We start from the raw sequence: 22764 nt of genomic DNA on the forward strand, positions 1-22764 counted from the left end.
TCTGCTTGCGCAGCGCGGCGGCCGAGGCAGGTAGTGGGCCCGGCCCCTGAGTTGCGGTTCTTGTCCCGGAGGCGCCCGCCATAGCGCGTGCTGCAGCAGGCACCGGGGACCCAGTCTAAGACTTGGTGCTCCAGCCATTGCCATACCACTTGCCTCCCTAATCAACTCTATCCTGTCTGCAGGTCATATCCCACAGACCTGAAAATCTGGCAGAGTTTTCCCAATCTTCAAAAGTGGGGACAACAACACTGTCTCAACTACAGGCCAATCTCACTTCTCCCAATTCTATCCAAAGTCATGGAAAAATGTGTCCACTCCCAACTAAGAGTTTACTATACCAAGACAAATTTCCTTAGCAACTCCAATCTGGCTTTCGCCCCAAACACTCCATGGTAGCTACGCTCTTAAAGGTTTGCCATGAGATCCAGTGTGGAATGGAACGGGGACTACTTACTGGTACAATATTCCTAGATTTAGCAAAGGCTTTTGATACTGTTGATCATATTATCTTGTTAAACAAGCTTCAGTGCTCTGGAACAGGGGAACATGCGTGAAACTGTAAAAGTGTGTGGGGTCTCAGCAGTGAAAAATCACAGAAAGCAAGTAGCTTGAATACAAAATAACTTGTAATGATTAAAGCGTATCCGTAATGATGAACATAGATGCAACATGAGAGATTTATCACAAGATCAGAGGTATTCCTGTAACCATTGTCTGGGAAAAGGTATTTAAGGAAGAAAGGGGCGGTATCAATATTCCTGGATTAATAGAATAAACTAGCCACTGTCTGTATGTGATATCCAAGTAATGAGCTACATGGTATAAAAGCATATCTATGTAAGGCACAGAGTGACAGTCTAAAGCCACGTGTGGCACAAAGCAAGAGTCACTACGTGAAGTAAAGTATCCTGTAAGTGTATAAGACACAAACCATACAATGGGGCACAAAATACAGCACGGAAGATACTTACCCAACTGAATTTGTTCAATCACGAATAAGTGCGAAACAATGTCCACCAGTCAGCGTGGTGCAGGGGGCCCATTTCCACATGAAACGAGACCCGTGGTACTTCCCTGAGTGTGCGTGGTAGAGGAAAAGTCTGTTTGCTCCAAAAGCTGTTTGTTGCGTATCTGTGCTCGTGCTCCGTTCCTGTGTGCCTCAGGATGTGACTCTGCAGAAGGGGAGCTCCGGCGGTACTCCTTAAGTAGGCGACTTGATGTCAGTCCGCGCCGACGTGTCTACGGCAGCCTCGTCTGGACCTGTCGTTGCCATCGAAACTCGTGTCAAGTGCTGTCGGTCAAGGTTGAGAAGTGCACTCGTATCTCTCCTTGCAGACCCAATTGTGTAGCAGGGGGCAGAGATATATCCCTCTGAGGTCCTAACGGATGCGCACTCATTCAAACATCCGTGTGTAGGGAGTGAAAGAAGAGATAACATGTACAGTATTATATAGATTATCACATGCATGCATTGTGCCTGTGTTACATTATTCTGTAATCGCCTCAGAATGGCACAAGTCCTGTAATTATTACATATTATGTGTAATGTGATATTTGTACAATCCATGACCTTTGTGCTCATATTGGCACAGTGGGGTCAGTGAGTGTGGTGCAGTAAAGTCAGTGATACAATAGACAGAATTGGTGGGGAGGCCACTGAATAGATTATGTGAGTATAGAACTGGTGACACGAGATTTGTCCCTATTACTGATAAGCAACAAATCTGCAGGAATATGACACATATCCACGTGTGTCTCTTACTCTGCACAGTGATATTTATTACTGTCTCTCTATATGTAGGATTGTATAGTTGTGAAGAAGCATGGTGAGCATGTCACAGACAGCAGCAGGCCCTGTGTGCCAGAAGGATTCTGCAGGTCCCAGAGACCCGACATGGATCATCCAACTAACTCCCTGATACATGAGAGAAGCAATGACAAGAAGCTGATGTCTGAGAAGATCCTGGAACTCACCAACAAGATCATTCACCTGCTGACCGGAGAGGTGAGGGCTGCTGGGCACTGTTACATTTTACCGTCTTTATGTCTTCATTCAGCCTGGTCTTGTACAAACTTTGTTCTATGTGTAGCCAGGTCCCCCAGGTTGCCCCTACCTCCGCTGCCATGGGACAGACAGGGAAGGCTGCAGAGCGTTCAGGGAGTGCTCCGGTGTCTGGGAGGCTCCGCAGTCACCACACACACACTTGGGGGAGGGGGTTTGCAGTGTGGGACCTTGAACACGGTGGAGGGTCGCGTCCTGCGAGACACTTTGGCTAGTTGTGTCTCCTTGGGGAAGAATACGAATGTTATGCATATGAGGATATATATGGTGACCGTTAGTAAAGTTATTAGTTCTTATACACCCTGTGTGAATATCATTGTGTTGGTGTCCTGTGAGGAACAACTCCCGCTCTGCTGGGAGCCATCGCATGTGGAGGCGCTGCATCTGGTAAGAGACAATACGCATATACACATTGCCCCAGGCTCTCCGTGGAAGAGGCTCGGGCCCTGCGAGCCAACAGGTTACACAGCATTTGTAGTATTCCTGTACCCTAGGGGAAGCAGGGCTACATTTGGAGGCGCTGCTGAGATTAAGGCCTGGGGTGCCTAAAAATCAAATAAATTATCGTGTAGATCATGGCACTACCTTCCCGCCAGAGTGTATGCGACTGGGCGCGGCAGCAACACACGCCCTCACATAGAGTGGTTGCAGTGAGTCAGGTACCTATCTCCCTGCCATTAGAGACGTTGCAAACTGCATTAAGGCAACTACCAGGATTCTCAAAAGCCCGCCTGGTGGATGTTGAAATAGACAAAAATCCCCAGTGGAATACCCTCCTGGTTGATTGTCATAGAGACATTGTCCTCATGGAACCGCAGGCCCCACAGTTTCTGCAACTCCCTAATGCGCCACCAGGCGGAAGTCCGCTTATCTATCCTTTAGTGGAACCCCAAACTGAAGTACAAAGGTAGGACGGCCAGACCCCTTTATCTGCCAGTTATCCAAAGAGTGAGGCCGGTAGCTGCCAGTCTGAATTTGGCCATCACAGATCCTGTGTCCCAAGAAGCGGAGTTGTTGAGGGACATGATACAGAATCTCACAGAAAAGATAAGCCAGCTGACCCCCCCGCCAAGCCTACCATCCTTAGTCGAGGCGTTGACCCTGGCGTCTCATTCTCAAAATTGCAGGAAACTGAAAACCTTCTCTGGGGTTCTTCCCACGCCTACGGGAGAAGAGGGGATAGAACCTTGGAAGGAACACACCACGACAGTGATGGAGGAAAGGTCTTGTACAGAGGCGGTCAAACGACAACGTCTCATGGAGTGTCTGAAACCCCCCGCTTCTACCCTGGCCAGTATTCACCGGGAACAGTACCTTGACCTAACTTCTCGGCTGATAGTGGAGTTTCTGACGGAAGCCTATGGAGTAACGGAAGATGACGGAGCCTTGTGGGCTAAGTACTACGCCATTAATCAGCAGGAAGGAGAAGACTTGTCGGCCTTCATCCATCGTGTGCAAATAGCTCTAGGGCCTTTGCTCCATCGCAAGGTTGTCCTCGCTTCCCAAATGGATGAGTACCTTCGCAAGCAGTACCTGCAGGGTTCCAGCCCCAATCACCCCATAGCTAATATGATTCGCGACAATCTCATGCGAGGGAGCCCTCCCACATTCACGGGCCTACTACGCCAGGTCAAGGAACATGAGGCTCATCTGTTGCTACATTCTCCTCAGAAATCCAAAGGATTATCTACCCCAAAGAGCAAGGGGTCTAGCGAGAAGAAGGAGGAAACCCCCGTCAAGTCAACGGTAGATAAGCCAAGATATTCCAGCCGGACATCCCCTCCCTATAACCGCCACACGCCGCCCCGTGACTTGGTGTGCTTCAAGTGTGGAAGAAAGGGCCACCTATCCCTATGACTGTCATATGGGAGAACGCCGAGGCCGGAGCCCGTCCCCCAAGAAATTTCCTCCTAACGTTATGGTCTGTGGGGTCTACACAGCGGATGGGGGAACCCAGGAGTTCTCCGAGTAGATGGGATGCCGACCGCCAGAGGACCAAGAAGGAGCCCCTACCGCTGGGGACAACACCATCACCGATGAAAACGCTAGAGTAAGACCTGTAGCCCTCATACGTGTCTTAGTGGACGGTATCTATTCATCAGCATTGCTGGACACAGGGTTTTATGACCAACACCTGCAGAAGAGACCGTTGAAGTCAGCAGAAAATATGAAAGTACGAGGATTGAGCAGTGAAGACTATCCCATTGACGGTATCGTGACTGTGTGTCTGGAAATCCTGCAGTTGAATACTGGGAAATCCCATCCCATGGAAGTCGAGGCACTAGTGTGTCCCGAACCTCAAGAGTTGCCTAAATACCCGATCATTTTGGGAACCAATGCTGATATTGTGCGGGCAGTCATTCGGGCCTACTTACAAGAGACAAACAAGTTTCCCATGTGTAGCCTTCAGCTGCAGCTCATTAAAGTGGAAGAGGACCCTAAAGTGTCTGTACGCGACAGTTATGGATTACTCTTCTGTGGACGATCATGACTGACTGAAATCCCACCTGGGGGATTGCAGCGAATGTCCATCTGGTGTTCCTATACAGATTGAGATGAAGCTGAGCATCTATTCGCCTTGGAAAGTACCCCTGAGGAGGATGCCCGAAGAGGATACAAGATAATACCAGAAATAAGGGACTGGACTTCCGCCATTCCACGTCGGACCCAGGTGTCTGTACAAAATCTATCTCCCTTAACTATGGCTATAGATGCAGGACAAAGATTGGGGCGAATATATCCTGTCAGCTCTGTGGAAGAACCATTTTGAGTTAACGCCGCAACTGCCCATGAACCCACCGGAAGGTTGAATTTCGATTTTGGGTTGTCAGTGCTGCCAGATGAGTGGAGAGACCAGCTGAGGGCCAAATTAGAGGGCCGACGAGAAGTGTTCTCCATCAGCAAGATGAATGTAGGCTGCAGTCGCAGTGCCCAACATACTATTTGCCTTAATAACACGACCCCTTTCCGTGAACGCTCCCGCCGTATCGCCCCTAGGGATTTCAAGGATGTACGAGGTTTGATCCACGAGATGGAAGAAGCCGGGATTGTTACAGAGTCAAGGAGCCCCTACGCCTCCTCCATCATGGTCGTGAGGAAGAAAAATGGATCAGTGAGACTGTGTGTGGATTATCGGACGTTGAATAATCACACGGTTCTGGATCAATATAACCTTCCTCGAATAGAGGAAATCCTGAACACTTTAAATGGGAGCCAGTGGTTTAGTGTCCTGGATCTAAGGTTGGGATATTATCAAGTACCCATGAGCCTGGAAGATCGGAAAATACAGCTTTTATCTGCCCCTTGGAATTTTATCAATTTACTCGAATGCCGCAGGGCATCTGTGGAGCACCGGCCACCTTCCAGCGGCTAATGAAGAAAACCCTAGGGGATCTGAACCCTAGAGTGTGCCTAGTGTATCTGGATGACATCATTGTATTCGGGAAGACACTGGAGGAACACGAGCAGCGGCTTCTAAAAGTGCTGGTCCGCCTGGCGAAAGGAGGGCTGAAATTGTCCCTAGACAAATGTCGGTTCTGCCGGACTTCAGTGACGTATGTCGGACATATAGTGTCCGCAGAATGGATAGGCACAGATCCGGACAAAGTAGAAGCTGTAGTGAATTGGCCACGGCCCGACAATGTTATGGAACTGCGCTCTTTCATGGGTTTCTGTAGGTACTATCGTCGTTTTGTGGAAGGGTACTCCCGCTGGGCCAAACCTCTTAACAACCTCCTCAAAATATATCCGGAGGACACGGGACGCAAAGCGGCATCTGCTCGTCAATCGTTTGGTGATAAATGGACGCCAGAGTGTGAGCAGGCCTTCCTGGGCCTAAAAAGAAGTCTGACGGCTACACCCGTGCTTGCGTATGCTGACCCAGAACAACCTTACGTTCTACAGACGCAGTCTCAATGGACTAGGCGCTGTACTACACCAGAAACACCCGTCAGGACTTCGGCCGGTAGCTTACATTAGTCGCAGCCTAACACCCAGCGAACAGAATTATCCTGTGCATAAGTTAGAGTTTCTGGCCCTGAAGTGGGCTGTGGTGGATAAGCTCCATGATTATCTATATGGAGTTGCTTTCGAAGTGCGAACGGATAATAATCATCTCACATACATCATGACTTCCGCTAAGCTGGATGCGTCTGGACATCGGTGGCTGGCTGCCCTGTCTTATTATAAGTTCACTCTGAAGTATAAGCCCGGGCCGCTGAACGTTGGAGCTGATGCACTGTCTTGAAGACCTGGACTAGATGCCACCCTGGATGACGACCAGTGGGAGGAAATCCCGGGACCTGGACTGAGGGCTATGTGTTGTACTGCGGCCATTATCGACGATCAAGTAACTTTCTCTGAATTTAGAATTGCGGATTCTCTGGGGTGTGAGTCCAAAGTAATCCCAAAGCAAAGTGGGATGCATATTACTCCAGACAAGATTATATCCCGGAAAAATATGGTGCACTATCAAAGTCGTGATCCGATAGCTGGCACCATACGCTACGCTGTTCAGAAAAATCGGCCAGCTCTGCTGAAGCACACCCCTAGTGATGTGGTGGGCATTCTTATGAGAGAAGCTGACAAGTTTGAGATAAGTGACAGTCTGCTCTATAGAGTAGTGAACTACCACGATCACCCAAGCAGCCGACAACTGGTACTTCCTAGGAACCTACAGCATATGGTCCATGGAAGTCGAGGCACTAGTGTGTCCCGAACCTCAAGAGTTGCCTAAATACCCGATCATTTTGGGAACCAATGCTGATATTGTGCGGGCAGTCATTCGGGCCTACTTACAAGAGACAAACAAGTTTCCCATGTGTAGCCTTCAGCTGCAGCTCATTAAAGTGGAAGAGGACCCTAAAGTGTCTGTACGCGACAGTTATGGATTACTCTTCTGTGGACGATCATGACTGACTGAAATCCCACCTGGGGGATTGCAGCGAATGTCCATCTGGTGTTCCTATACAGATTGAGATGAAGCTGAGCATCTATTCGCCTTGGAAAGTACCCCTGAGGAGGATGCCCGAAGAGGATACAAGATAATACCAGAAATAAGGGACTGGACTTCCGCCATTCCACGTCGGACCCAGGTGTCTGTACAAAATCTATCTCCCTTAACTATGGCTATAGATGCAGGACAAAGATTGGGGCGAATATATCCTGTCAGCTCTGTGGAAGAACCATTTTGAGTTAACGCCGCAACTGCCCATGAACCCACCGGAAGGTTGAATTTCGATTTTGGGTTGTCAGTGCTGCCAGATGAGTGGAGAGACCAGCTGAGGGCCAAATTAGAGGGCCGACGAGAAGTGTTCTCCATCAGCAAGATGAATGTAGGGTGCAGTCGCAGTGCCCAACATACTATTTGCCTTAATAACACGACCCCTTTCCGTGAACGCTCCCGCCGTATCGCCCCTAGGGATTTCAAGGATGTACGAGGTTTGATCCACGAGATGGAAGAAGCCGGGATTGTTACAGAGTCAAGGAGCCCCTACGCCTCCTCCATCATGGTCGTGAGGAAGAAAAATGGATCAGTGAGACTGTGTGTGGATTATCGGACGTTGAATAATCACACGGTTCTGGATCAATATAACCTTCCTCGAATAGAGGAAATCCTGAACACTTTAAATGGGAGCCAGTGGTTTAGTGTCCTGGATCTAAGGTTGGGATATTATCAAGTACCCATGAGCCTGGAAGATCGGAAAATACAGCTTTTATCTGCCCCTTGGAATTTTATCAATTTACTCGAATGCCGCAGGGCATCTGTGGAGCACCGGCCACCTTCCAGCGGCTAATGAAGAAAACCCTAGGGGATCTGAACCCTAGAGTGTGCCTAGTGTATCTGGATGACATCATTGTATTCGGGAAGACACTGGAGGAACACGAGCAGCGGCTTCTAAAAGTGCTGGTCCGCCTGGCGAAAGGAGGGCTGAAATTGTCCCTAGACAAATGTCGGTTCTGCCGGACTTCAGTGACGTATGTCGGACATATAGTGTCCGCAGAATGGATAGGCACAGATCCGGACAAAGTAGAAGCTGTAGTGAATTGGCCACGGCCCGACAATGTTATGGAACTGCGCTCTTTCATGGGTTTCTGTAGGTACTATCGTCGTTTTGTGGAAGGGTACTCCCGCTGGGCCAAACCTCTTAACAACCTCCTCAAAATATATCCGGAGGACACGGGACGCAAAGCGGCATCTGCTCGTCAATCGTTTGGTGATAAATGGACGCCAGAGTGTGAGCAGGCCTTCCTGGGCCTAAAAAGAAGTCTGACGGCTACACCCGTGCTTGCGTATGCTGACCCAGAACAACCTTACGTTCTACAGACGCAGTCTCAATGGACTAGGCGCTGTACTACACCAGAAACACCCGTCAGGACTTCGGCCGGTAGCTTACATTAGTCGCAGCCTAACACCCAGCGAACAGAATTATCCTGTGCATAAGTTAGAGTTTCTGGCCCTGAAGTGGGCTGTGGTGGATAAGCTCCATGATTATCTATATGGAGTTGCTTTCGAAGTGCGAACGGATAATAATCATCTCACATACATCATGACTTCCGCTAAGCTGGATGCGTCTGGACATCGGTGGCTGGCTGCCCTGTCTTATTATAAGTTCACTCTGAAGTATAAGCCCGGGCCGCTGAACGTTGGAGCTGATGCACTGTCTTGAAGACCTGGACTAGATGCCACCCTGGATGACGACCAGTGGGAGGAAATCCCGGGACCTGGACTGAGGGCTATGTGTTGTACTGCGGCCATTATCGACGATCAAGTAACTTTCTCTGAATTTAGAATTGCGGATTCTCTGGGGTGTGAGTCCAAAGTAATCCCAAAGCAAAGTGGGATGCATATTACTCCAGACAAGATTATATCCCGGAAAAATATGGTGCACTATCAAAGTCGTGATCCGATAGCTGGCACCATACGCTACGCTGTTCAGAAAAATCGGCCAGCTCTGCTGAAGCACACCCCTAGTGATGTGGTGGGCATTCTTATGAGAGAAGCTGACAAGTTTGAGATAAGTGACAGTCTGCTCTATAGAGTAGTGAACTACCACGATCACCCAAGCAGCCGACAACTGGTACTTCCTAGGAACCTACAGCATATGGTCCTGAGGGCGTTTCATGATGAGCACGGGCACTTAGGTGTTGACAAGACCTTCGGACTTGTGAGAGAGAGGTTCTTCTGGCCAAAAATGCGACAGGCAGTAGAGCGCCACTGTCGACGTTGTGTCGGGTGCATTCAACGAAAGACTCTCCCAACCAGAGCAGCCCCAATGGGCCATCTGAAGAGTTCACGTCCCATGGACTTAGTGTGTATGGATTTCCTGTGCATTGAGCCTGACACCAGAGGAATATGCAATGTGTTCGTCATCACAGACCATTACACCAGATATGCTCAGACTTTTCCGACCAAGGATCAAAAAGCCATTACAGTAGCCAAGATTCCATGGGAAAATATTTTCATACATTACGGTCTCCCTAACAGACTGCATTCTGATGAAGGCCGAGACTTTGAGAGTAAATTAATTCGGGAGTTGCTAAAACATCTGAGCATCACCAAGTCGCGAACCTCTCCTTATCATCCTGAAGGTGATGCCTTACCAGAACGATTCAATCTGACTTTGCTGGACATGTTGGGTACCTTTTAAAAGGGACACAGAAGACTGAGTGGAGTCGACATGTAGAAACATTAGTGCATGCTTACAATTGCACTTGACATGAATCTACTGGGTTCTCCCCCTATTTCCTCATGTTCGGGCGAGAGGCTCGGCTGCCCGTGGATATATGGCTAAGAATATCTACTGATGGAGTTCAAAATGCTAATCACTTCAAATATGTAAGGCGGCTTCAGGAGACTCTACAGCAAGCGAATCAGCAGGCAGAAAGTCTACAGAGAAACTAAATGCGGGAAATAAAAAGCGTTATGATCACAAGGTTAAACACCGTGAAATCCGTCCTGGCGACGCCGTACTTCTCCGCAATCTGGGAGTACCTGGAAAACATTAGGTGGCCGACCGTTGGCGACACGGTGTCTATGAGGTGCAGTCCCAGATGCCTTGCCTCCAGGTATACCGTATCAAAGACTCAGAGGGTCGGGTAAAGGTATGGCACAGGAATCATTTACTTCCCATTCCCCAGATCGGAGAGGATGAGTCTGAACTACAGGCTATACCTTTGGATGGTGAGCCGAACTCACATGAGGTTGGCCAAGAGACTGTAAACGATACCACCTCTGAAAATCCTCTGGAGAGACAATCTCAAAGGGGCCCTCGTAATCAACGGGCATCTCCCGGAGGAGCTACGGGTAAAGAGCCCCGTAATCAATCAAGCCTCTGCTAGGGTGGCTCCAGAGAGTCAGCCCTTAAATCCTCAGAGTCCATGCTTTGTACCGGCAAGTGACTATTCAGAGACATTACTCCCCTCAAGGGAAGAGGCTGTGCCTCAGGACTATACAGGTCACTCTCCCTAGGGAGTGACTGAAGAACAACTCCGCCGGAGCCAAAGAGATGGGCAGCCTCCAATGAGGATGACCTATGATCAGTTCGGGGCACCCCATTATGAGGCTCAGCAGTGGACTCGCAATAGAGTAAAGTCTGTTATTGTCATGTTCAGCGAGATGTACAATTTAATATAGAGATGTGATAAGTTATATGTATCTTATGCATTTTTATTATATAACCTGTGCGTGAAGTTATGCGAGTTACTGTAAGGTTGTTCCAAGCGGGGTCGTTGGATTCTACGAGGGGGAGGATGTAGCCAGGTCCCCCAGGTTGCCCCTACCTCCGCTGCTATGGGAGAGTCAGGGAAGGCTGCAGAGCGTGCAGGAAGTGCTCCGGTGTCTGGGAGGCTCCGCGGTGGGCCGTGCGCTCAGGGTGCCGCCATTTTGGTATACGAGCATGCGCAGTGAGTCCGCGATGCAGCGGTGCAGAGAGATTGCACATGCGCAGGGAGTGGTTGCGGTAGCGCGCGAAGCCCAGGCCAATGAGAGGAGGGCTAGAGCAGGGGACTACAAGTCCCGTGAGCACCAGACAGACCAGGTGACGCCAGGGAGCCAATAGGGCAACAGGAGCCCCGCAGGAAGAGGATATGTGGTAGCGCAGGGGAGGACATTGGGCAGACCAGACCAGGAAGGGGAAGAGGAAGGAGCTCGTGTGTAGAGAGGCAAGTAGCCTCAACACTAGGCCAGGAACTTCCCCCTATGCCCCAGTCAGGCCCCTGAGTCACAGTCAGCTTGTGGTACTATAGGGACAGGCCCCAGTCTAGGAACCTGCCCCAGTATTTGTGTCAAGACAGAGACACAGAGGTTGCTGCAGAGTGTAACAGAGGTTTGGGACCAAACCTCCTCAGAGACATTATTATCCACCCGGGTGCGATCGCCCCGGAGGAGCATCGCGGAGGGCCCCGTGTCTGTGGATCCTTTGCGAAGATCTGTCTGCGGGTCCAAGTGCAGGAGCGCTCGGCAGGTAACTCTCTACTAAGTGCACCAACTCTAACACACTCATCCTAGTGGCTGCGCAGTCACCACACACACACTTGTGGGAGGGGGTTTGCAGTGTGGGACCTTGAACACGGTGGAGGGTCGCGTCCTGCGAGACGCTTTGGCTAGTTGTGACTCCTTGGGGAAGAATACGAATGTTATGCATATGAGGTTATATATGGTGACTGTTAGTAAAGTTATTAGTTCTTATACACCCTGTGTGAATATCATTGTGTTGGTGTCCTGTGAGGAACAACTCCCGCTTTGCTGGGAGCCATCGCAGGTGGAGGCGCTGCATCTGATAAGAGACAATACGCATATACACATTGCCCCAGGCTCTCCGTGGCAGAGGCTCTGGCCCTGCGAGTCAACAGGTTACACAGATTTGGTAGTCTTCCTGTACCCTAGGGGAAGTAGGGCTACATATGTGTGACGATCGTGAGGGTTTGGCCCGGGATTAACGGGGTTACCCCCCAATGGCCCCCCTCTCACCTCGCCAGGGAGACAAGGGGTTAACTGGGCTGAGGCCCAGAAATGTGATTTATCCCTTGTTATAACCTGTAAATGTATTTTCCCCTGTTCCATTGTAATGTCTGGTTTAATCAGTGTCTGCATAACACAACCACTGGGACTTAAGGGGTTAATCTTATATGCAGTGCTGAATAAACAGTTACCGGAAAACTGGTAATTTGGGAACGGAGTAAGCCAGCACCCTGAGTCTTGGGGTGCAGCCTCAGGGGAACCCCCCAAGTACCCACATATTAAAAATATAACTTTGTCATAAGGGGAACATATATTTTTGATGAAGTGCCTGTCTGGGGCAGTTTTTGAAATGTACAGGCAGAATGCTAATGGTGTGCTAATGCAGAATGCCTGCCCCTTTTGTAATGCATGAAGAACCAAATGCTGTGACTCATATGAGTCTATTCACTTGCCTATGCAAGCTTCCTCTCTGGAAGTGCATATCAAAAAGACCCAGAGTAAGGGAGGTGTGAATGGGCCAGCTGGATGCTAATAGGACATCTTGCTAGAAGTTACCTAGCCCTGATCAAAGGGTAATTACCTAATTGCTATGCGGGACCCAGGGAAGCTAGAGGGGGGGTGAGCATTATAACTCACACCTTACAGCAAAAGGTATCCTGCCCTGAGTGATCTGCAACCAGGTGACAAATGTCCTCCCTGCTTCAAAGGGCTTAGTGAGGGGGGGCTACCCCAAGCAGGAAATCCGAATGAGTGACCTTATTAAATATAAGAATATTATGAGATGTCCTTGGCTGAACATGCTAAGAGTTACATATGTGTATTCGTGGGATTTAGCCCATCTTTTGAGTCTAAACACTTTATATCTAACAGCTACTAAGTGCCAGATATTAATATCTCTATTAATTTTCATATTACACTGTAATGTTTGGTCTCTCTGAAAGCGCCAGGTGTGACGGAATGTATTAATATTGTTTGCCTGCCTGTATGTTACTCTGAACGGAAGTTAGGAAGTGATTTGCAGTAAATATGAAATTTTGGTTGAGTTCTGAGAAACTGCAACCCCCCTGTTATGATAATGAGCAGGAAGGCTAGAATTTACATAGCCTGGTCATCAAAGACTAAATTGCTAATTGTTTATGCTTTGCCTAGGGACCAAGGGAAATTTTGTTTGTAAAGGTGGTACTTCACACTTCCATGGAAGCCAAAAGAGCTTCAAAGACTTTTTGCTAGCCGTCGCGGCACCTAGGGTTAAAGAGATGAGTTTGACATAGTATATAAGTCAAAGCCACCCTTTACCCATTGTCTTCATGCAAATGATCTTCATGCCTGCATGTCATCAGGCCTGTTGTGCTATACCATCTTGATTGCTGAGAAGAAATGCCATGCAATGTCTTGGGCTGATTGCTGTATGAAACTGCCAGTCCAGATGGGACTGTTTTCGTTATTTTCATCTTTTAAGTAAGTGTCTATATTTTGCTGTTATTTGTACATTTTTTGTGTGTTCACCTTTATCAAGGAATAAATTACATTTTATCATATCTAAGTCTCGTCCCAGTTCAAACCCAGGTATATATATTTTTATATATAGTTTTGGTGTAAATTACAGCCTGTCATAAGCTACCGTGACAATATGTGACTGCATTTTCCTCTCTCCCTTGCTCACCTGGCTTTCCATAAGTAAAAGATTCTTACAGGACCAGTTATTATATCTGGATACTGAGTGGGGGATTCTCTGTGTTTCAGGTGCCTATAAAGTGTGACGATGTTGCTGTCTATTTCTCAATGGAGGAATGGGAGTATTTAGAAGGGCACAGGGTGTCTTACAAGAATATGATGGAGAATCTCCAGAACCTCAGCTCACTGGGTAAGAGGAGGTTTCTCTCATTGTAATAGGGATGTCAGTCCTGTGGGGATCCAGCAAACAGGAGCTCAGGTTACACTTTGTATTCTTTCTTCTTTGCAATTTTAACTCTGTCTGTGTTTCTCTAATCTGTCTTTCACTGTCACCTGAGTACTCCTGGAGTTATTCCACATACAGAAGTAGCAGATGTTATTACACCATTAACGCACACAATAAGGAGTTAAATAATGTGTTTTCAATAGCACTACTGTGAAATAACACATTGCGTTAATGGGTGCCATAACCTCTACATCTGTACCAGACATATATAACTTATACTTGTATATAACCACTTATGTAACTGGCAAAGGCCAAAGCACCTACCTATTGCAATCAGGGATGTGTATTTTATACCAACGGAAATGTACAACTAGAAATGTTGGCTTACAATAATGTATTAGAATACGAAAAAATGTTGTATGGTGCTCTAAAGAAAAAGCAACAAAGTAGTAAGCTTAAAAATTGGAAAATTAACCCATTCAGTAGATAGCTGTCCAAAAAGATGTATGACTGGTATACTATGATCCCACGTAGCACGGTAGTAAGGATATAATCATAAACACCTGCCGATGACCAGTTCACCTTGATAAAGGGCTATCTATAGTCCGAAACGCGTTGGTGTTTTTTGTTTGTTATTTTATTCGATTAAATTAGCTTTAATTTTTATTGTGGGAACGCACTCTTGTCGTTATTTGCTGATTTGCCAGCACTGGATGTAGTGCTCCGTTTTTTCTCCCCTCTCCTTCATAAAATAATGTATTATTGAACTTCTTTACTCAATGTGCATTTCTTTCCAACAGATGGATCCATGAGCAGTAACACACCTGCAGAATGTCACACCCCTCTCTGCTCACCAGAGTGTGTAAAGGAAGAGAACAGTGTTATTACAAGTGATCAGGGAGAAAATTGCTTGCGGCGAATTAAACCAAGCAAAAGACGGAGAAACACTGTGAGAACTATGGCTAAGGAATCAACTTCATGGGAAGAAGGAAATCTCACAGCCTCCCACATTTATACTCCCAGAGAACATACAGGGACAGAATATGCAGCTACTCATATTAAGGAGCGTGACAAAGGACACGCCAATGCACAGACAATTCACAAGAACTTGTCAGTAATGAAGTATGAGAGCAGTGAATGTGGTGAAAACTTTAATAGTGAAACTGCTTATACAATTCACCAAATCAAACACACCACAGTGAAGCTGTACAAGTGCTCTGAATGTCAGAAATGCTTTACTGCTAAATCACTTCTGGTTAGACATCAGATAATTCACACAGGAGAAAAGCCATTTGTTTGCTCTGAATGTGGGAAATGTTTTAACAGGAACTCAAGTCTTGTTATACATCAGAGAATTCACACAGGAGCGAAACCATTTGTTTGCTCTGTATGTGGAAAATGTTATAAAACGAACTTCTATCTTATTCAACATCAGAAACTTCACAGAGGAGAGAAGTCGTTTCTTTGTTCTGAATGTAAAATCTGCTTTAGTAGTAAGGGTGATCTTAATAGGCACAGGAGGAACCACACAGGAGAAAAGCCATTTGTTTGCTCTGAATGTGGGAAATGTTTTACCAGGAACTCAAGTTTCCTTACACATCAGAGACTTCATGCAGGAGCTAAATCATTTCTTTGCTCCGAGTGTGGAAAAGGTTATAACCGGAAGATGTATCTTATTCTACATCAGAAAATTCACAGAGGAGAGAAGTCGTTTCTTTGTTCTGAATGTGAAATAAGCTTTAGTTGTAAGGGTGATCTTACCAGGCACAGGAGGATCCACACAGGAGAAAAGCCATTTGTTTGCTCTGTATGTGGGAAATGTTTTAACAGGAACTATCGTCTTGTAGAACACCAGAGAAGTCACACAGAAGAGAAGCATGTTCCGTACTCTGATTGACCATTTACTTGCTTACGTTTTTTTTTTTTTTATATAACTGGTATTTTATTAAAGTTTTGCTCAGGAAATGACAATGTAAACAAAATAGAAGGTTGGTAGGCTGGACTGTGGTACAGAAATGGAAAAGGGTGGTGGTTTCAGGGCCATCCTTAGTATAAACCAGTACTATTGTGCTGATTTTACAGTCAAACATGAAGTACTGTAGTCTACAGTAAATTGATCCCTTTCTAGCTATAGGGAGAGTGTGGTCGGTGCACTCGTGGAAGAGAATAATGGTAGAAACGGAAACACTGAAAGCCACTGCAGCCAGTCCTCACAACGCATACAACGCATGTAGATGGTAACGTGTAACTGTACAGTGGCAGATGGTGTGAAACAATGAGGCAAATGATAGCTTGTTATAACGTGAAATACCCCAAATAAACCTGGCGAGGAGATTGAATTTAAAATATAAATCTTTTATTAATGCAAAACAACATTTAAAATACATGGGGTAATAATATATATATAGTGTGTGTGTGTGTGTGTGTGTGTGTGTACGCACGCACGCAAAAAGACCCAGCGCTCAAATATATACACCAATTTAATAGATATGTATGTGCAATATTATGTATGCTAAAATATGAAAAATGCATATATTAGTGGTTGTAAATATAACCAAGTATATCAATTGTCAATATCAATATTTAAGTTGCATGAGCCAAAAATAAGGAGTAGTGCCAGCTGGGGAGCAAGTGGCAGCTCTTGAAAGGATGAACTTAATCCATAAACAATTGTATGGCAAAAAAGAAGAGCACACGCTCCTAGAGCATGTAAATAATAATAATAATTTATTCAAAAGAGGACAACCGTTGTCCACACATGAAATAAACAAGAATGTTACAACTGCATCTGGTTGCAATAGTTCACAGAGATAAAGTGAGGCACCGCTGAGTTATAACTCCAATGTAGGAGGAGGATGAACCTGTGTGGCTGACTGATTCTGTGTGTCGGAGAGATGTGATGCGTATTTGACTTGATTTAGCAATAGACCAAATTGTCCGACACAATCCAATGGAACTCCATGTATAGAATATAAATATTGAAGTGGGTATATAACCTTCCTGGCAGCCTCTCTGGTGAGACAGTAGCTCCTCTCCGGTGCAGATGTATTGGACTCCGTCTCATGGGCGGGAGTATCCCGATGCCGCTTATCCGGGACTGACGTAATGCAAACCGATGAATCCACCAGCCCACACCTTGACTCAAAGGGAATCCTCTCAAACCAGCTGATCCTTTGTCTGCGTGTTGACGTGTCCCAATGCGTTTTAATTACGCCGACTTTATCAGGGAAAATTCCCCTTAGATTTAAAACCAGAGACAGAACATGAAACACAGACAGAGCTCAGTGCACATCCAGTGAAACCTATACACGGTACAGTGCCTAAATATATGTATGTATAGATATCTATTAAATAAAATGGTCTTTTAGTTTGACATTTTTGGCCAAAACTGTTGTAAGCCCCTGAGCCACTACACGGCAGATCACATCTGAAGGGTCCCTAACACTAATATAAATTCTTAATAACCTGTGCATTACCAGGAAGAATGATTTATAATAAATCTGTCAATATTAGTTGCATAGTTCTAAGTCTGATTGAAGCTATTAACCTGTACATTACCAGGAAAAGCACTCTGTATTAGATTTGTCACAATCATACTGCAAGCAAGCAAGTTCCCCTGAGAGTGGGAGATGCTATGGAGTGAGCTTTTAACCATTTAAATGTGGGAGGGGGTGAGCTTCAACAAGATAGGAAGAGCCACCTTCCAATCAGCTAAGACCAGCTGAACAAGATTTCTAAAACATACAACACACCTGAAAGCTCATATTGAACCCCCAAAATAACTACAACATATATATAAGCATATAGGTGTCACAGTGGAGTGCTACTGAGCATGGCGATATGTATTTAAAACCAGAGACAGAACATGAAACACAGACAGAGCTCAGTGCACATCCAGTGAAACCTATACACGGTACAGTGCCTAAATATATATGTATAGATATCTATTGAATAAAATGGTCTTTTAGTTTAATATTTTGGCCAAAGTGTTGTAAGCCCCTGAGCCACTACACGGCAGACCACATCTCAAGGGTCCCTAACACTTGACTCAAAGGGAATCCTCTCAAACCAGCTGATCCTTTGTCTGCGTGTTGACGTGTCCCAATGCGTTTCAATTACGCCGACTTTATCAGGGAAAATTCCCCTTAGTCAAGGTGTTGGCTGGTGGATTCATCGGATGCACTCGCAGGGAACAAACAGACCTTTGGAATTGAGAATTCTGCACTGCCCCCTCCCCTTCTGTTATCCTCTGTGCTAGTATTCTGCACTGCCCCCTCCCCTTCTGTTATCCTCTGTGCTAGTATTCTGCACTGCCCCCTCCCCTTCTGTTATCCTCTGTGCTAGTATTCTGTACTGCCCCCTCCCCTTCTGTTATCATCTGTGCTAGTGTAGCCCTGATTGGTTTTGGGGCTTTAGGTCTGCTCTCCTCCTGGCAGTAAAGCCTAGTAAGGGTAGGTTGCCAGGAGTAATTATGGGTTTTCCCCACTCATAGCAGTGCATTTAGTCAGGGAAGGTAGTGTAATCAGGCCTTGTGTCCAATCAGGCACAGGGGTGGTTCCTACTGGACTTGTACTTAAAGCACTGCACTTCCTGTATTTAGCAGTCTGCCTCTACCGTGAGAGAGGCTGGTTTACCCAAACCAAGCTGTCAGGGCTCTGGCAGTTTGAGGCCCTCCCTTAGGGGAGCGGAGGGAAACTGTTTGCTCTTATCCCACCAGGGGATAGGGGAAGAGCTAGGACCGCTCCTGGTTCCTTTTGGCTGGGCGTGAGTCCAGGGACATCTTGAGGGTGGACACCCTACAAGCAACTATCAACTGTGCTGCTGAATACAGAGAGACAATAAAGGACACTGTGTTTTTTTATACCTCCTGCCTGAGAGTGAAGTCTATTGGGAGGAGGGGGAAGAGATTCTTCTGCAGAGACTTCTCCCCATACACCTGGGGGCTGCAAGAGATGGAGGCGCTGCACCTATGAGTACTATTTGGCAAGACCCCAGAAGCCTGTCCTGTCATTCCCCTATACCATCATGCGGGAGACTCAGGGCCCCCTGTTACCAGCAGGTGTAAATGTGGACTGACATGATAAAAATGTTTATATTTTGGGGAACTAGATTGAGCATACAAGTTGAGCAAAATAAACTGACATTTATTTCCTTAATAGACAGACACGACAACCTTAGAATATACGTGACAAAACACTTCCTAAGGGAGAAAACGGGATAAAAGGTCCAGAGATTAAACAAAGCACCGGAATAATGTCTTTTAAAATGCAGTCCTGTTACAAGGGGCGCAGCTTGCCAGCCCAATATGTCCTTGAATAGTGCAAAGTTCGTTCTGGTCCATTGGGGCTCGTTAGATAACCCCCAGCACTAACGAAATCCTGAAGCAGAGTTCTGTCTTTTGTTCAGATTAAATTAACTCGTTGCGTTCTGAAATCGTTGCTGCTGCTCTTATCCGCTCTTAGAAGCGAGGTGGAAATTCAATCACATGGTAAAAGACAACAGGGATAGCTCGGGGGGCATGTGTATAGGGTCTGAGATCATACAGTGGCGACACTGTTTATTCTAATACGGCTAGAGCCGCAAGCCGCAAGGTTTCCCGGCTTTGTTGTTGAATTCCCTCGGCGTGCCGCGCGTCACCGATGCGCGGTCACGCTTCATCGGGAGCGTGCACGCACGGCGTGCGTTCCCAGGGCTCCCCGAAGGGAGCCCTGGTGTCCCGAGATGTGGGGATGGCGGTGGGGGGCTCCGGGGGACCCGGTGGACCCGGAGAGGGGAGGGGGGTGCCTCGATCGGAGGACCGATCCTCCGAGGGTCCGGCGCGCACACGGGACACCTCGGCGCGCGCCCGGTATCTGTCGCGGCCGAGACCGGGTAAATGTTAGAATAAACTCGGCCGCGACAGTATCTCCAACATACCCGCTCAATCCCCTTCGTGGGAATTTCCCACTCACCAATCCCCAACTTGCCTACAGTTTGCAGATTGGGCACTATAGGGATTTCCGGTTGGTACAGCACCTGTGCTAACCTGACACCTTGGCTGCTTACCATATGTGTACTCCCCTTTTTACCTGGCGTCTCCCAGGCTAGGAGTTGCCCTCAAGGTGTGAACTAGCCCAGGATCTCTCAGCAACCGTCCTGGCTATTTCACACTTTGCAGCTCTGGGGCCTTTCAACTGCAAACCTTTCCTAGACCCATAGGCGCCGCCTCAACATTTGGTCACTAGTTGCATATCAATGGCAAACAGAAAAAATGTACCTTGCCTGTCCTTTTAAACTGCAACCAAAAATACACTTTATTAAAATTATATGTTTTCTTATCCCAAAGTTATAATTCTAATACTGTATGTGTGTGCTTGGGGTGTTACTCTGGGGCTGCACACCAAATTTCAGGTTGCTAGCCCATTCCGTTCCCGAGCTAGGGGCTTCTCGAGCCGGCAATGCTGGGCTATGGGCTTCTCAAGTCAATTGACTTGCGGTTAACCGAGTTCCCACGCCAATTGCCTGCTGCCTTTCAAGTTACTCTACTAACCGGGACTGGATACATTGTAGCCGGTACCCACTTGAGACTGAAACCACAACCCTTTGATTCAATTGACCTCGCGGTTGCGAGTTCAAGCGTCAGTAATGGATACCTATGTTACTCAACGGAACAAAGAGACCGCGTCACGCTTCTCCAATTAGCTTGCGGCTTGGCTCACGCAGCGGCATCTTGTGTCCGAAAAAACAGTAATGCAGGTATACAATGCAAAACATTACCGCAGGCCTATACAATCCTGCAAAACAGGGACAATAAGGTACAGAGGGGAAAATAGTACATGTGTAGTGCATATAAAATTAACCCCTTCATCCCCAATACGAAACAGGGTTAACCAGCCGAGCATACTGCCTTTATTAATGCGCTGATTAACCCCATTTTTGTTACATCCTCCCATGGGGGAGTGGAAGAGCGGTGTAAGTAGAACGGTTTTATTTACTTTATTTATGTTGGCTAATGTGTTTAATAATGGACAAATAATCTATTATCCATATCTGGATAATAGTTATTTTGCCCATTACTATACTGCATGTGTTTGGTGGGGTGGGGGGGTTATTGGTTTAAATGTAGGACATATTTTATTTTTTACATATAGGATTGGTACCGCAGGGCAGTGGGGACCCATGGAGACCACCTGAGGACCCCAGGACGCCCACAGTTATCAACTGCGGACCCACGGGGGATACCTGCGGGGAAGAACCGGGGGCCCCACAGCTGTGGGGGCCTGCGGACCTCCGTGGGAACCACCCGGGGGCCATCAGACCCCGTGGGAACCACCCAAGGGCCCCAAGAAACCTGTGGGGTTTACCCGGGGACCCCCAGGCACCCGCAGGGACCACCCATGGACACCATTGTGACCCGCGGGGACCAGTGGGTACCACCTGGAGGCCCCTGGAGCCTAGTGAGGACCACCCGGATGCCCCCAGACACCTGTGGGTACCCCCGGGGTACACTCTTGGGCCTGCGGACACCCGTTGGGCCCACTGGGGACCCCGTGGCCTGGGGTATTAATCCTGTATGTAAAAAAATAAATCATGTTTTTATGTGGGGGCACAGGGCTGTGTATTAATGTTTATTAAATATGGTAATGTTTATTGTGAGACCTAGGGGGTGGGTAGTGGGGCGGTTATATGTATTGTTTTTATTGTGGGTAGCAGGGGTGGGTGAAGGGAGTATTGTCCCCAATGATGGGTGTTTAGGCCTCCTGGGTGGGTAGTGGGGGAGGGTGGGTTAACCCTTTAATTACTATAGCGGTTACTAACCGCTAAGGTGCTTAAGGGGGTAGGGGACATTAGATTGTCTTTTTATTATTGTTCTGTATTGTTTGTAGTAACGGAGGACATGGACGGAATGAGGATGACAGCCTTCATTGTGGCAGCCTGGCAAAGGTGAGTGCCAGATTTAGTTACTTTATTTATGCCGCTTAATGTTGTATTTTAAATGGTCAAATGCACTATTATCCATGTGTGGATAATAGTAATTTTGCCCATTACTGTACTGTATGTGTTGGGGGTCAGGGGGGGGGTGTATTTATTTAAAAGTATTTATATATATATTTTTAGGGGGCACAGGGTTGGCAAGCAGGGTCCCTTGAACACCTGTGGGGCCACCCGAGGGCCACCACCGGCCTATAGTATATTTCCTGTGCATACATTTAAAAAAAAAAGATATTTGATGTATATTAGGGGGGTGTAGGGGTTGTTAGGGGCACAGGGGGTGTGTTGTTTATTGCAATGTTTATTGGGGGCAATTGTCCCCAATAAACATGTTATTGTGCCTTAACCCCTTCATTGCCTTAGCGGATAGCCGCTAAGGTAATGAAGCTGTTTTACTGTATTTTTTTTATAGTGTGCGGGAGCAGGGGGTCCCCTGAGCTGAACCGCATTGATTTCTGGCTCGGGGACCCCCTGCTTCCTTAGTTACAGGCCCCGGTACGGGGCATCGGATGCCAGTGTCGCCGCCATCTTTAAAGCGTCCACCTCGCGTGACATGTGACATGTAAATAATGGAGGAGATACCGGCACCCCATATCTGGGCCTGTAACTCGGGAAGCAGGGGGTCCCGAGGATCAAATCAAAGCAGTTCAGCTCAGGAGACCCCCTGCTCCCGCACAGTTTTACTAAAAATTACATTAATGCAGCTTTTTTACTATAGCGGCTATCGGCTACAGTAATGAATTATTGTTTATTGATATGTGTGTTTTGACACTAGTGTACATGAGCAGGGGAAGCCTGTCACGGGAACTTCCAGCCCACCTCCAGACATGCACATGCAAAACAGAAATAGAAATAAATGATTATACAGGC

General features: G+C 47.2%; 1 protein-coding gene across 4 annotated transcripts in view; it reads left to right on the forward strand.

Annotated features, from left to right (window-relative positions):
- LOC142468087 (uncharacterized) overlaps window positions 1-18859 on the forward strand; it is a 38876-nt gene extending 20017 nt beyond the window's left edge. For 3 of the 4 annotated variants that reach the window (XM_075574210.1, XM_075574220.1, XM_075574229.1), the window contains 3 exons: window positions 1802-2005; window positions 13767-13887; window positions 14724-18859. In XM_075574210.1, the coding sequence (XP_075430325.1) occupies window positions 1802-2005; window positions 13767-13887; window positions 14724-15820 (1422 nt within the window). In that variant the 3' untranslated portion in view covers window positions 15821-18859. The remainder of the gene's footprint in view (window positions 1-1801; window positions 2006-13766; window positions 13888-14723) is intronic. The other variant, XM_075574237.1, reaches the window with a different exon arrangement.
- Window positions 18860-22764: the final 3905 nt, after the last annotated feature.

The sequence above is a fragment of the Ascaphus truei genome, chromosome 1 (assembly GCF_040206685.1).
Source record: "Ascaphus truei isolate aAscTru1 chromosome 1, aAscTru1.hap1, whole genome shotgun sequence".
NCBI lineage: Eukaryota > Metazoa > Chordata > Amphibia > Anura > Ascaphidae > Ascaphus > Ascaphus truei.